The 16,534-nt window shown below is 27.1% G+C and overlaps 1 protein-coding gene and 1 long non-coding RNA gene across 5 annotated transcripts in view; both read right to left on the reverse strand.

Moving 5' to 3' along the window:
- LOC110608022 overlaps positions 1-3,222 on the reverse strand; it is a 28,084-nt gene extending 24,862 nt beyond the window's left edge. For all 4 annotated transcript variants that reach the window (XR_006350470.1, XR_006350469.1, XR_006350471.1 and 1 more), the window contains exons 1-3: positions 2,805-3,222; positions 2,448-2,529; positions 888-991 (exon numbers count right to left, since the gene is read on the reverse strand). This is a non-coding gene — a long non-coding RNA (uncharacterized LOC110608022). The remainder of the gene's footprint in view (positions 1-887; positions 992-2,447; positions 2,530-2,804) is intronic.
- A 2,452-nt stretch (positions 3,223-5,674) lies between these two features.
- LOC122723447 (60S ribosomal protein L8-like) lies at positions 5,675-10,462 on the reverse strand. Its single transcript, XM_043955593.1, has 2 exons — positions 10,127-10,462; positions 5,675-5,983 (listed from the first exon to the last, which is right to left on the reverse strand). Exons 1-2 carry the CDS (start codon positions 10,460-10,462, stop codon positions 5,675-5,677), a joined length of 645 nt encoding a protein of 214 aa, XP_043811528.1.
- Between the last annotated feature and the right edge of the window lie 6,072 nt (positions 10,463-16,534).

Consider the following 16,534-nt stretch of genomic DNA (forward strand, 5'->3'; position numbering starts at 1 on the left):
TCACAAACACAATTTTCAACTCAGATCAATGCTTCTAATAATTATACCAATATAAAGTTCTTCTCATGCAATATTAATTACAACCCACATATCTATTATGTACATGCCATATTTGTACAACTTTCATTATATCAAGTGTCAATAGTGAGAAAGGAATCACAAATGAGTCTGCGTTGTCTACTTGTATTCCATCTCAAGTTCTCAACCCCACATAAGCAACACAATCAACAGAGCGTACAAAGTTCATAATATTTTATACCATTAGCCCTAAAAAGTACACTGAAGCACCTGCTCTCTACTCTTTAAATACAAAAAGATGAAATTAGACTATCTCTAATTGGCTTCTATTTGCGTTTATTTAATGTATATTAAAAAGATAAAACTCATTGGTTTTGGATCACTTGCTAATGTGAGCCATTTAATATATATAGAGCTTACACTTAATATTAGATAAATTTGATAATAATTAAATTAAGTTTTTTTTTATAATTTAAATTCATATATTCATTTTAATTTAATTTATACAAATTTAATAGTTATTAAAATTATTTTCATATAAAATTAAATTTATATTAAATATATTGATTAATTTAAATTTACATTGTTTAAAGACAGAGTCATTAAAAAATTAAAACGCTCTTTTTCAAATTAAAAAAAGTATACTATATAAAATATTTAAATTTAAATTTCTAATTAAATATATTTGATTAATTTAAATTTTAAATTTTACTTATTTATAATTCTATTTTACTTATTTATAATTCTATTTAAATATAATTCCAATAAATAAATTACAAAAATCTCCTCAATTAACAAAATTCTTAAAGAGAACTTTTATAGAAAAAGCAAGGAGAAGCATAGAGCAATTAGCCATAAAAAGACATTACCAATTGATAAGACGTCCATTTAGAGCTTTGCATTCTTGAATAATTTCATCCTCATCAAGCAGCTCCTCGAGTGTAAAGTTGTCCTTGTCCAAAATTGTCTCCACCTTAAACATTCACAAAATTATCCAACAAAAAAATTTTAAGACTCACCCTTTGCATTTATACAACACATCCAAACATAAAATGGTAAGTACAGAAAATTAGGCAACTATCAAATAAATTACAAAAGCCAAACCAAAATTCATAATACTAAACAAAACAAGGGATCCAATCATCCAAACTTCACAGTTAAGAGCAAGAAGGGCTTTCAAGCATTTAGGGTTACAAAAAGGACATTGGATTACACAAGTTTCACAGAGTTGACTCAGGCAGACTGATAATTACATCACTCAGAAGAGATAAACTGAATAACATAAGGCACAGAGAAAGATGTCAAAAGTAGATAATGGTGAGCACACCCAAAGTGCCAGCGGCCGCCATATCCTAACTCCTGTGTGTGTGGATAACAGAAGAAGTTCTATAGTATTCTTTTTATCGTGGGCACACAAGCATGGTCCCCCACCCCCACACGCCAAAAGATAGAGGTGGTTAATCAATTGTATCCATGTTATACATAGATATGCAACCAAAAGTGAGAGCGTGAGACTTAAGTCCAAACAGCAAAGACATGAATATTGTGATTAGCACTAGCAGATCAATAACAATTTACAAATGATAGTGACTCCCAACAGAGGTCTTATCCCATATACTGTGATCACAAAGAGTAATGCAGTTCGACTTTTCAGCATGCTGACTTTACAATCCCCAGATGCACACTGCTAATAAATTAAGATTTTAAGAAGGTACAATCTCCAATATTCCAATTATAATGCCTTCAAATTTCAAAGTCGTTAAACAAGTACAGCATCACATTATGAATTTCTGAAATTGGAAACCTTAGAAATTCAAGGAAGCATGTTCCAAGAAAACCAACATCAAAACGTGTAACTCTATCAGCAAAAGGTCTAAAGTGTCAATTTATAGAAACACAGTTTTCTTCCTAGAACATCCAAAACATTTGCGTGTGAATGCATTGGATAAAACGAATTTCAAGTTGATTTGGTCTCGTTTTACTGCCACTATTACATTGGGCGTTGAAGGCTACCCATGGATGAGGTGGGCAACATGGCACACCTGATCCCCCTAAGTAGCTACTTCTTCGTTTTAACAAATCTAGTGAAAGAAAATTATCAGTTTGCCTTAAAAAATAATTCAAAATGTATGATCAACCTTCCCCACCCAGCGCCACCTCCGTTAAAGAAAAGGGACATACGTTATACAGATGAATCAGACAAAAGTTTCAGTCTACGATGGGTCCGAGACACAGTAAACCACTGGAATTCAAAATATCCATTTGCTTCTATTTTTCCACACTCCCCAGCAACCAGGAAGGAAAAAAAAAAGGGACAATAAGGAAACAAAAAAGCTAAACTAACACGAAGATGCATTCATAAATACCTGATGCGAATCAAGAATGAAAGAAACAATTCAAGAAATGAAAAAGAAAAAAAAAGCACTCACCGGCGACGCCACGCCAAAACATCTTTGAATTTACCAAAAAAAACGCCCACTTAACACGTAACCTTACTCAGATCCTCAAACCCTAACGCCCGAACAATCATAAAAACAATCTCCAATCAACAATTTACCAACACATCACGAGAAAATGAAACAAAACTCAGAAGCAAAAACCCTAGATTTCCCCAAATTACGATAAAGATTCACATAGGCTTCTCAGATTGGATCGAATCGAAGGGTTTTAGGGAGATACAGACACAGAGGAAGAACAGAGAGAGAAGAGAGGAACCAAAAGTACCTATAATGTAATCGCGGGAGGGAAAACGAAAACTATATGGCGAAGAGAGGAACCAAAAGTACCTATTTTGTTTATCTTCAGCTCTTGCAAGAAGACCACTGCCAAGCAATCTTGAACCTAATCTAAGTGGAGATAAAGCCAAACAAAACTGAGAATGAAGTGAAGACAGATTAAGGGAAGAAGGAAAGCGGACGGATTGTTTCTTAAATTGGTTGGTTGGAGATGGTATAGCCCAAATGAGAAGAAAGCCATTGCAGGTGAGGTTTTAGAGGAGAAAGAAAGAGATTTCTTTTTTCTTTTTTTTTTTCCCTGAAAGAGATTTCAAAAGAGAAAACGATGGTTTTGGTGAGTGTAGTGGTTTTGTTGGTTTGCTCGCCAGTTGCATGGAGGAGAGAGATTGGGCAGTTCTCCGGCTATCACCAGGGGACATACGAGCTTTGAAGGAGCGGTTTTTGCCTGTCAATATTTTTGTAGCCATCTGCATTTGTGCCTTAATAATATATTTTTTAAAAAACAAAATTTCCCAATTAACACTTTGTTTGGATAGAAATGGGAAGAGAAAGAAAAAAAAAATCTCTTCATATTTAAACGAGTGAAAAATAAAAAAAAAAAAAAAAAAATTATTTGTCCTCATTTATAAGAGAGTGATGAACGTACAAAAAATAGCTAAAAGTATCAATTTGTCCTTGCGATGATTATAAAAATTATTCTTCAGTATTTTAGTTAATTCAGTAATTTTTTTTTGTGACTTTATTTTTATAATTTTTTGTATGTTAATTATTTTAGTCATATTAAATTTATTATATTTTCAATAAGTAATATTTTAAATATATATATAAATATTTTAATTATATAAAAAATAAAGATTACCGTTAATACAATTATTATAATATTTTATATTTATATTTATAAATAATTTATTTAAATATATAAATTTTATAATTAATATATACTAAAAGAATAATATTATTTAAATAAAAAATAAGGTCTAATTAATTATCAGTCTGATAAAAAAAATTTCTAAAATGAATCAGCTGCCTTTTCAAAGAGTTTACCAAACAGATAAAATAGCTCTTTCAAAATGTATTATCTAGGTGAAAAAGTTAAACTAAATATCCTCATTAACATTATATGCATATAGTTAGGGATGATTATTCATTCGGTTCGATTTAAAATCAAATCGATTTGAATAAATTAAAAATTAAAATTTTAGTATTTATAAAAATCAAATCAAACTGATTTTAATTAAAAATCGAATCAAACTGAATCGATCTCATTCAATTCAATTCGATTCGATTTGATCAGTTTTAATTTTTAATAAATATTTTATTTTTTACTATTTATTTTTAGTATTTAAAATTTAATTAAAATATTTTAATCTTAATATTATTTAATTTCTCTATATTATTGAAAATAACGTATTATTATCACTAATCGGTTCGATTTAATTTTTTAAATTTTTTTATTAAAATCAAATCGAACTGAAATAATTAAAATTTTTAAAATTAAAAATCAAACCGAATTGAATTGAATAAAAAATAAAACTAAAATTTTAAATTAATTTAATTCAATCAATTTTTTTAATTTCAACTGAATATTACTCACTTTGTTCACCACTATATATAATTAACAGGTTAATATTGATTAGTTATTCATAAGATAGTCAAAGAGTTAACGTTTGAATGATATTTTCTAAATGATGTGTTTCTATCCGAATGAAAAATTATTGATCCGAATCTAAATATTATCATCCAGATGTCAAGCATTGATTTAAATGATAAGTATAAAATCAGATTTTATCACTGGAAATTACGAGCGACTCGTGTCTATAATTTGAGTGAACATAGTACCGAGCAATATGAGTTATATAGTCACGTAGATTAATTTTCAATTTCACAATTCATACTTGAATTAAATATATTAGCCCTTGAATTCATAATTGATGGTGGACAAATGTAAATACAGTTTATTTAAATCATTAGTAGTATGTGAAATAAATAAAATATTATTGTCTCTAATTAATCTTTAAGAAAAAGATTTACTAATTAGTTAATATATTAATTTTAAAAAATATATTAAACATTCTAAATAATTTTAAAAATTTATTAATTAATTATTCGTTAATTTCAGCTATTAAACACTCCATTCAATTAGTTCTTACGTGAATATATATATGTGGAAAATACCAAGATAAAGCTTCACCAACTTTAGATTTGATCTTCCAATATTGAAGTTTTTTCTTATTTTCTCAGCTTATGGAGATGGGGTCTTTCATCATTTGTTCCCTATTAAATGACCTTTTTGTATTACAAAGTATAACATTTTTCAGAAGCTTAATAGTGGGGCCAATTCTTGTACTGACACTTGGCCTTCTATGAACTAGAGATTCAGTATGTTTCAGAAAAAGAGAAAAAAAAAAGGATATTTACTAATTAAAGTATGATAATTAATTAAAGGAAATACAGCACATAATAAGGCAGAAGATATATTTTATTATCTGAAATGAGAGTTGGCCACATGGCAATCTCATTGAGAATGTTGTCCTGCTGTACATATATACAACAAAGCGTTGTAAAATCATAGTTCCAAAAATCTTCTGGTGGAGAGTTTTCTTATACTAGTTTATACGAAAAAAATCTCATCTGTTACTTGTCTTAAGAAATACAAGAAGGCTAAAGATTTAACTTAAACAGATGATAACCAAAGATTTATATAAAAATATGCAAATACCAACCTGTTAAGAAACAATCCTGGTTTATTTGTCCAGGTGAGCCTCTGCAAATCTCCCAGCTATGAAAGAAAAACACTGCATCACCAAATATGACTACATGCTAAGCCCTCATGTAATGAAATAAAGCTAAACACTTTCTCGACCTGAAGTCACAGCTGCCTGCTATATACTCGGTCCAAAAAGAGGAACCACATAAATAGATCATTTAAATTTGCCATTGCGCTTGCGTTCTTGATTCCTGCCACATTTAGTTGGCTTGCCCCATGGTGTTTGTGACACCCTTCCAAAGGACCCACTACTTTTGCTCCGACCCTCACCTCCACCGTGAGGATGATCAACTGGGTTCATAGCTACTCCACGAACAACTGGTCTTCGACCTAACCATCTGCTCTGGCCAGCCTTCCTAAGCGTGCGAGTATTATGGCCAGGGTTTGAGACTCTGCCAATTGTGGCCCGGCACTGAGAATCAATCAATTTTTCTACTCCTGAAGGAAGTTTCACCAAACAGTACTTTTATTCAATCAAAATAGTTTCACCAAACAGTACTTTGATTATAAAACTTAAATATAAATAGAATAAAAATTATAGAATAGATAGATATAGATTATAGAATTACTGAATAGATAGATAGATCTAGATTATAGATATTATATGTATACTCTCTCTCCCGCCATGGGTTTCATTTTTCTCTTGTAAATACAAGGTTCTTTAATGATTGCTATGACAGATCTACATTGATTTTCCCTCATTCTTTTATTCTCTAATCATTATCATTTTTCTATTCTCTATGTTTCTCTTTTGTCCCTCTCTCTTTTCATCATTTTTAAATCCTAATTTCAATCATTCTAGTTTCATCTTTTTCTAAAATTCTATTTTTTTCTTTTTTCGGCATGGCTCAACCACCAAGTGCTAATGATTTGATCATACAGCTTACAACCAATTAGATCAGGCGGAATTACAAGGGAAGGTCCTTATTGGTGAGGGAGATGACAATACTAATGTAGGGCAACACGGAGAATGGAGATTTTGTGTAGTGGGTCGTCTCTTTTTTGATAGGGCTGTTAACTTTGATGCTTTCCAACATACAATAGCCATTGCTTGGATATTATATGCATACTCTCTCTCCCGCTATGGGGTTTCATTTTTCTCTTGTAAATATAAGGTTCTTTAATGATTGTTATGACAGATCTATATTGATTTTCCCTATTCTTTTATTCTCTAAATCAATTATAATAGATAAAAATCATGAAAAAAAGGTAAAATTTACATAATTCTCAAACTAAGTGATTATAATACATAAAAATATAAAAATTATTAAACGGTGTGCATAATAATAAAAGCATTTAATAAATACTAACCTTTATCATAAAAAATAGCATTTTATAGTTAATCTATTATCCTATCTATTATTCTATATTTTATTTAAAAAATATATTTATCCTTTATTAAAATTTATAAATTTTAAGTTTATATATTTTTTAGTGCAATATTAGAAAATATCACATATTATTAATTTTTATCGTATATTTTAATGGTTTATAATTAAGTTGGTATTCTAAAAATATTTTTTTTAAAAAAAAAGTATTACATATTTTCCTTATAAATTAATTTATAGAGATAAAAATGGGGGGAAAAATTAGTATATTAAATAAAAATTATATAGAAATATTTAAGGTGATAAAAAATATGAAAATTTTAAAAATAAAATATTGAAATTTCTTTATATATGCTTATTGAAAATATTTTAAATCGGGTTGAAATTGCTAAAATTTATGTTTTTAAGTTTATATAATTTTTTATTGTAATATTTGAAAAAATATCACATATTATTAATTTTTATCGTATATTTAATAAATAAGTGTTTTAAATTTATATAGATATTTAATATGATAAAAAATATGAAAATTTTAAAAATAAAATACTGAAAATTCTTTGAAAATATTTGAAATTTGAATGAAATTGTTAAAATTTAGATTTTTAGGTTAATATAATTTTTTTATATTGCAATATTAGAAAAATATAACATATTATTAATTGTTATTGTATATTTTAATTTTTTATAATTAGGTTGATATTGTAAAAATATTTTTTAAAAAAATTATTATATATTTTACTTGATAAATTAATATATAGAGATCGAAATGGATAAAAAAATTAATAAATTTATATGAATGTATGATGAAAAAAATTATATAGAGATTTTTAATGTTATAAAATATATGAAAATTTTAAAAATAAAATGTTGAAATTTCTTTATATGCTGATTAAAAATATTTCAAATTTAGATAAAATTGTTAAAATTTAGATTTTTATGTTAATATTAAAAAAATATCACATATTATTAATTTTATCATATATTTTAATTGTTTATTATTAGATTGGTATTTATAAAAATATTTTTTAAAAAATATTATATATTTTGCTTGAGAAATTAATTTATGGGGATAAAAATGAAAAAAAAAATAAATTAGTGCTTTTAAATGTATATTAAATAAAGAACTAATTTATTATATTAACTAATTTAATATAATTTAAAGAACTAATTTATTATATTAACTTATCACATTAAATATCTCTGTATCGCCATTACTTCATAATCAACTCATTTTTCTATATATCAATTTATTTTTACTATTCTTTATATCTCTATATAAAAACTACAAAATTTAAGATACAAAATCTCATTTGATAATTTATCATTAAGAAATTTTTTTTAAAAAAAATATTTTTACAATACCAACTTAATTATAAACCATTAAAATATACGAGAACAATTAATAATATGTGATATTTTTCTAATATTATAATAAAAAATTATATCAACCTAAAAATCTAAATTTTAGGTTGATATAAATTGCAAATTATAATAGAGTTTTTAGTATAAATTATAATTATTATTTAAATAATTTTAAATTTTATTTTATATTAATTTTAATAATATTGAAATTTGATTTTAATTTTTTATTAAAAAATTGAATTTATGTACAGATTTTATTTGATATATAAATTCTTGTTATTTAAATTTTTTTTAATAATAAATTGATTGCCATTAGCGCAACATAAATAAAAATTTAGTATTTATCAGTAATAAATTTATTATTACTAAACTATATTATTAGAGATGTATTGATATACATGTAAAAAAACTTTTACCTTAGAGCTATTTTTAAAATTATAATGAAAATAATCAAATGGTGTTTAGTCAATTTGAATTTAAATATGAAATATATTTAGTAAATTAAATTTTAAAAAATTAGATAATAATAATTGTTAGATTATCTTTAACAAGTTAAAAAATATTTTGGTAATTATTAAATAAATCTATGGATATTTTATAGCAATATGATATACTCATAATTTTATATATAACTAATTTAATTAACTGCTTTCCAGATTGTTCATACTAATATACTCATCATTTTTTTTATAATATAATCGTTGAAGAATTGTCATAAAGAATAATAAAATAGAATTGATAAAATATAAATATTAATATTAAAATATAAAGTCACATTATATTTTTATGGTTTTTGCATTCTTCAAGGTTATTATTGCAGTCGAACAATTAGTTTCTGAATACATGTTAACTACATTATTGAAATCATTATATTAGTTAATATTATTGTAATATTTGATTATATTTGAATATGTATTTTATTTTTTTTTTGTCTTCGTGGTAATAAGACTTCTTTATATATTATGTTTTTTTGTATATGTTTGCTTCTTCTTTCTCTTATTGCCTGACTTTACAAGAACTTTTGTAGTTGACAGTGATACTCCTCTTAATAGTGTAACATACAATTGACCATAAAAGAAAAAATCCTGTGACAAATATACACCAACATTTGATATTGTTTGTCCCTAAACTTTATTTATTATCAATGAAAAGCATAGATGAACAGATAATTGCTTTTTTTTTATAAATGAAATGGTTATCTTTCATTTTCTGCCGGTGATAGTGGTACTCTGAATAATAGAATTTGCTTACCAATATATTATCCTACCGTTATCTTTGCATGAATTATATTTTTTCCAAAACTTCTACACACCATTCTTATTCCATTGCATAGGCCATTTGAAGGATTTGGGTTCCTTAGCAGTATCATTGGACAATTCACCTTTCATTTCAGCTTGTGCTGAGGCAATTCATTCGGTAATAAAGTGTTTAAGAATTCCTTTTGGTAATGGTTATTTGTATAATCTATTGCTTCATCAAAACTGGTATAAATATTTCTTTCACCAGGGAACATGTTTATCATATTTTCATTAAGGCTATCTACATATTCATTTTTTGTTGCCAGGATTGCACGATTTGTCATGTACTGTGCCAATTTAGTATTTTTCCTCCAATGATAGATATATTGTATCAATTAATACTTCTTCACAGTTATTTTCATTTTCATACTTCATTATCATCTCTTCAGGTATTCTTATATTGCTCATTTTTATTTATAACTCTTCTCCATTACCAACTTTGAGTATGAATTCTCCAAAATATGGATATGTTCTAGTCCTGATATTGGTTGTTAATTTTAGCACTTTCATTTTGCTCCATAAATAAGATTTCACGAGACTTGCACTAACACTTTCTTGTCTCAAAACTTTAGGTACCACCGGTAATACCTATACAAAATCTCCACCAAACACCATTACCTTCCCTTCAAATGGTTGAGAAGTATCCATTATATCTCTCAAGCATCTATCAACTATTTCTATTGTTAGTCTTTTTGCCATCGGTGCTTCAACCCATGTAATCAATTTTTCAGTGCGTAATAATTTTGCTTGTCCACTTTGCTTGGATATACCACACATGCTCGACTCTGTTGGGCTTAATGGTATATTAAATTGTGAGGGTGCAGTTCTTCCTCTAGGCATAATGGACGCTGCTACCCCATATGTTGCTGTGGCAAGTGCTATCACTTCTATTGATTGATGTGTTTGATTTTCTTCTATATTTGGCAAATCATAATTCTTTATATCTTTTTCCATGCTCTGTAAATGGTAGTTTATACTTTTCAATGTCAAAGAAATTTGTTTCTACATTGAGTCTTGGTGCATTTTCTTAAAATCCTCAGATATGGCATCAAAGTAATCATCCCATCCCTCACATCAGCAGGCCCACAATATTCTAATATAATTGCAAATAATCTCCTGAATTCTTATGGCATCTGGAATGTGAATGCTTCACTCATACATTCAGATGCAATATTATCTGACTCAAGTACTCCTTTTCTGATAGCCGACTCTTTAAATGTTAAGCATTGTACATTGTCTACTATTAATAGACTGTCAAATGACTTTGGACCTCTTATATAGCTTAAAACAGTCTCAAGTAATATGTTTTACCCTCTATTGGATTTGCTACATTTACATGACCTATTACTTGTCTTGATTTCCTTTTGGACCATAATTTAGTTTGCTTATTCCATACATAATGTTCTGGAAATTCCCTGTACAATAGACCTCTTGCTTCTTCGTCAAGTGAGTATATTTTTAAGAACTCTATTAACATTGTTCTTAATATATGATCCCATTGTATAACATGTTTAAGGTTTTGATTTTTCCAAAATGATAACATTTGCTGATTTGACAAGTGTAACCGTAGATTTAGAATCGGAGGATTTATTTCATTGAGCTCAAATTCAAATATTCTCCATATAGCTTCTTAAGCTGACACCCATCTTGCATCTTGAAATTGTTGTACTTCATCTATGGGTTCATCTTCATGGGACATGCAAACTGAGATCCTATCATATCCTTTATAGATGTACTTATATAAATATTTAACTCTCTTGAAGCCAGCACATATCTCAACATTTATGTGGCAGTTGTATCTTGTCAAGAGATATAGCTTCTTTCTACTTATTGATACTTGCATTATTACAGTCGATATTATAATGTATTTTTTATATATTGTTTTAAAAAATTTTACATTGTATAGTTATTAATAGGATAAATTACAATTGTGTCCTTATAATTTAGTGAATTCTTTATTGTAGTCTATGTGTTTTTAAAATCCGCCAATTAAGTCCTTGACATTTAAATAAACCTACAAATTACCATTAGATTTACAGTTAAAATTACAGTTAATTGTATAAAAATTATTAAAATTCCATTTATTATATTTTTAATGCAAAAGAACCAACTAAATTTAATAAAAGCTATAGTTTAATCCTTTAGTTTGTATTTTTATTATATTTTTAATTTCAATTTCTCTTTTCTGTAGCTTATAACAATAATACTCTCTACATGATACATTTTCTAGTCCTCCTCTTTTGACAATTGAAATCAAAATATAATTCAATTTTTTAGTATTAATCATTCACTAATATTGCATTGAAAAAAATATACAAGTATATATATTGAAGATACATTATATTTTTTGTTTATTACCTTTATCCTCACTTTTTATGACAGTAATAGCTGATGTAAAGATTTGGTTAATGGAGCTGGTATTCACTATCGTCACTGTGTCTACCACTTTCTCTAATGTTTGAGTTTGTTTCTCAATAGTCTGATTCCATCCATTTTCTCCTCTAGAATTAAGTATTGGATACTGTAATAGATCGCAACAATTAAAGTAATTCTTAACTCTATATTTGTACTCCTGAATGAGCATGGATAATTATCTCTCTTTCTAATGGACCACTAGGATTATTATCTTCTACTCAAATGGCTCCAACTTCATCTGCTATTGGTGTGTTGTACACACGTTGATTTGGCTTTACATTTGCTACTATCTTAATTACTAAGTTCTCATGTAAACAAGCATCATTCAATGATTTGAAGAATTGTGCATAAGGATTGTCTTTAAGAACTTTCATGAGTTTTTTCATGGTATTTTCATTTAATTGCCCATCTAGAACGTTTCTCATTTTATTTGTAGTGTGGATTACCATTTTTTGGTAGGAAATCATGATATATTTGTCCTTGTGCACGAAAAGTGCAGACACCCTTCTACCAGATGCAAGTTCCTTGTCTAAAGTTAGACCAAAAGATGTGAATGCAAAGATACTATTATATAACTTAATATGTTTCCTAAATTTCATTGCTTCATCACTGGTTGTAGTGAATAAATCTAGCAAATCATCTGGGATTCTTGTTATTGCAAACTTGACTTTATCATTTTGACAACAAAATGTTGGCGTTTCAGATTCAAACCTCTTAGCACAGCAATGGATACATAGAGTGGAATCTTTTAATTTGTAAATTGGTGAACATATAGGATGATACTTAGCACATTAATCTATATATATATATATATACTTTAAAATAAAATGGCTTACCATTCTCTTCATATGATTCTACTTGTCCTCTATGTAAGCATTATACCCTCTATTTCTTTATTTTGCATTAATGTTCATCACTTTTTTTGTTGTGAGATTATAATTTGTCAAAATCTCTTTTTCTTCTTTATTCGTCTTTCTGTTATAATTATCTTTTTTTTCTCATCTGTCATACAGCTAAGACTTTTTTTTAACCTGTTTATATAATAATATTATCAATTTAATATTATATTATATTATTTTATTAAATAAATAAATAATCCAAATTAAACACCATACCATTTTTTGTTGGAATATTATATTTTTCAAAATTTCTTATTATAATATTTTGAAATTTTTTATTATAATGTTGTAGTAAGAATTATCATGGTAGAAATTTTTTATTATAATGTTGTAGTAAGAATTTTTTGTTGGAATATTATATTTTTATTATAATGTTGTAGTAAGAATTATAGAATGAAATAATAAAGTGTATTTCAAATAAATTTAACATAAATATAAAATAATTAAAATTAATTTTTGATTAAATAAAATTTAAATATAAATAATTTGATAAAATATAATTAATTTAAATAGACAATCAACCTAATATTAAATTAAAATTTTTTTAAGAATATTAATAAATTCTTATGTTATTTTTGAATCAATCAAAATAGTTATTGTCCTTTTTTCTGCTTTTATATAGTATAAATTGTTAGCCGTAAGTTATAATTTTTTATTCAAAATTAATTAATAGAATTAGTATATGAAATTTATAAATAATAAATAAAAGTATATTGTACAGGATAAATGTTATTAAGATTAGAAAAAATAAATAATAGACTTTTTAATAAATTCTTTATATAAATCGGGTAATTTTTTTAGATATTATTATATTTTTTCAAAGAAAGAATTTTTAATAAAAATTAAATTTTAATTTGTAAATTTATGTTTTTTAAGAACTAATTAATAATTTTTAACTTTTATGTTTTAGAATTTTATTTAAAACAATAATAAAATAAAATTAAAGTAGAAATAAAAGTAAGTATTCAAATCTATATAAATTCTAAAATATTTTAAATATAAAAATTAAAATAATTAATTTAAATTAAATAGCTAATTAAATTTAATTCTTCATACTAATAGAATACTTCATATATAAAATTTGTCAATTAATTATTATATATAATTCAATTTTAAGTATAATTCTAATAAATCCTTATTTAAATAGGATCATACCTACTTTGATTAAAAATATTTTAAATTAAAAAAATAATCGATTTATAAATATTAAAATAAAATATCTTTTAATATAATTATCATACTATAATTTATTTTCAAAAATATAAGCTTCCATTTAATTTTTCAAACTATTAAATAACAAATAATTATAATAAAATAAAAGTCCTAAAAAATAAATTAAAATTCATATTTAATTATAAAAGAAAATAATAAAGTGTATTTCAAATAAATTTAACATAAATATAAAATAATTAAAATTAATCTTTAATAAATTATAATTTAAATATAAATTAATTTAATCGGTTCAAATTTTATTTTGTAAATTTATGTTTTTTAATAACTAATTAATAATTTTTAACTATTAAATTATTTTTTAGAATTTAATTTAAAACAATAATAAAATAAAACTTAAATATAAATAGAATAAAAATTATAGAATAGATAGATATAGATTATAGAATTACTGAATAGATAGATAGATCTAGATTATAGATATTATATGTATACTCTCTCTCCCGCCATGGGTTTCATTTTTCTATTTACAAGGTTCTTTAATGATTGCTATGACAGATCTACATTGATTGCTATGACAGATCTACATTGATTTTCCCTCATTCTATTATTCTCTAATCATTATCATTTTTCTATTCTCCGTATTTCTCTTTTGTCCCTCCCTCTTTTCATCATTTTTAAATCCTAATTTCAATCATTCTAGTTTCATCTTTTTCTAAAATCGTTTTTTTTTTCGGCATGGCTCAACCACCAAGTCTAATGATTTGATCATACAGCTTACAGCCCAATTAGATCAGGCGGAATTACAAGGGAGGGTCCTTATTGGTGAGGAAGATGACAATACTAATGTAGGGCAACACAGAGATTTTGCGTAGTGGGTCGTCTCTTTTCTGATAGGGCTATTAACTTTGATGCTTTCCAACATACAATGGCCATTGCTTGGAGACCTGATCCTAGGATGTTTGTCAAAGAACTAGACAATAATGTTTTCATTTTTTAGTTTTTTCATGCCTACGGCGTTACAAAGGTGTTGAATGATGGTCCATGGAGTTTTATGCAACACCTATTAATTCTGAAGGAGCTAAAACCACGAGAAAACCCTAGAGGAGAGTTTTGTATCATTGAATGAGAAGAACTTCACTGGTTTTTGGAAGGAATACATGTGAGTTAGGGTTAGCATAGATGTCCGTCAACCATTGAGAGGAAGATGCAGTTGTCTAAGAGGGGTGTAGATTGGTTTTGGGCGGACTTCAAATATGAAAGATTTCCCACCTTTTGTTATTTCTATGGAGTGATCGGACATACTGATAGATTTTGTTCAAAGCTCTATGATCTACCTCCTATTTCCAGAGATAAATACATGTATAGCCCTTGGTTGCGTGCTCAGTTTAAGAAACCTTTTCAGAGTGATTCTCGATGGCTGAAGATAGAAGCCGATTATGATTCATGGATGACCGGAGGGTTGACAGGTGGTCAAGTGGTATTCTGATGGTGATAGACCCGATGAATCAAGGGCGGGACATAAGGAGTTGAATGTGCCTCAAATTTCTTTTCAAAATTCAAAAGGGATATCGGGTCACAAAGATAAGGGTGTGATTAGTGGAGATGATGTTGGCCCTGTTGCGATAAAGCACATTAGTGGAGTTAATTTAGAAGCTGATTCTCTACTAAATGTTAAAGATTTGGGAGTTAAGGTTAATGACCCAAAGAGGCATAGGCATGAGGAGCACACTAATGAAGACATGGAATTGGTTAGTAGTGGATTTGAAAATGAGTTTGTTCCGGAGTCTGTCAATCCAACTACAAAAAATGATTTTAGGGTACTCTGAGCTGGAATTGTTGTGGGCTTGGGAACCCACATACAATTCGGGTCTTATGAGACCTTATTACTCAAAAGCAGCCCGAGTTTGTCTTTCTGATAGAAACAATGATCACGAAAGACAAAGTGTTTAAGGTTCGGAATAAATTAGATTTCACGGGTTCTTTTGTCGTTGACTCAATGGGCCTTAATGAAGGAGTTGCTATGTTTTGGAGGGATGTGGATAGTGTCCGGATGATAAGCTATTCAATGAGACATTGATTTGGAGGTACAGGCTGAAGGTTTTGGTCGTTGGAGGCTTTCTGGTTTTTACGGGTATCCAGGATGGAATAGATGCAGAGAGAGTTGGCAGCTCATGTGTTCTTTACTTGATAAATCAACACTTCCATGGATTATTCTTGGTGTCTTTAATGATTTACTTTATGCCTCTGAAAAGGAAAGTCGCAATTCTCAACCACAATGGTTATTAAATGATTTTCGAAATGCTCTTCAATTTTGTGGTTTATTTGATCTTGATTATGTTGGTACTAAATTTACCTGGACAAATAGGCAGAAAGACAAAATGACTCGTGAAAGGCTAGATAAGGCAGTGGGTAGTATGGCATGGTCACATATGTTTTCTCAAGAAATTTTATATGTGATGGAAGCAACTAAGTCTGATCACTCTCTTTATTTCTTTCACTGTCTAATACTGTGACTCGTTATGCAGCCAAGCGTTTTCGA

This window comes from Manihot esculenta, chromosome 4, assembly GCF_001659605.2.
Source record: "Manihot esculenta cultivar AM560-2 chromosome 4, M.esculenta_v8, whole genome shotgun sequence".
NCBI classification, from domain to species: Eukaryota; Viridiplantae; Streptophyta; class Magnoliopsida; order Malpighiales; family Euphorbiaceae; genus Manihot; species Manihot esculenta.

Bases quoted from the DNA above. Each gene is read 5' to 3' on its own strand.
- LOC122723447 (XM_043955593.1), bottom strand. From the start codon at position 10,462: ATGGAAAAAGATATAAAGAATTATGATTTGCCAAATATAGAAGAAAAT. The intron at 5,984-10,126 runs GTAATGGTGTTT...ATTGAATAAAAG, and splicing joins CTCAACCATTTGAAGGGAAG to TACTGTTTGGTGAAACTTCC.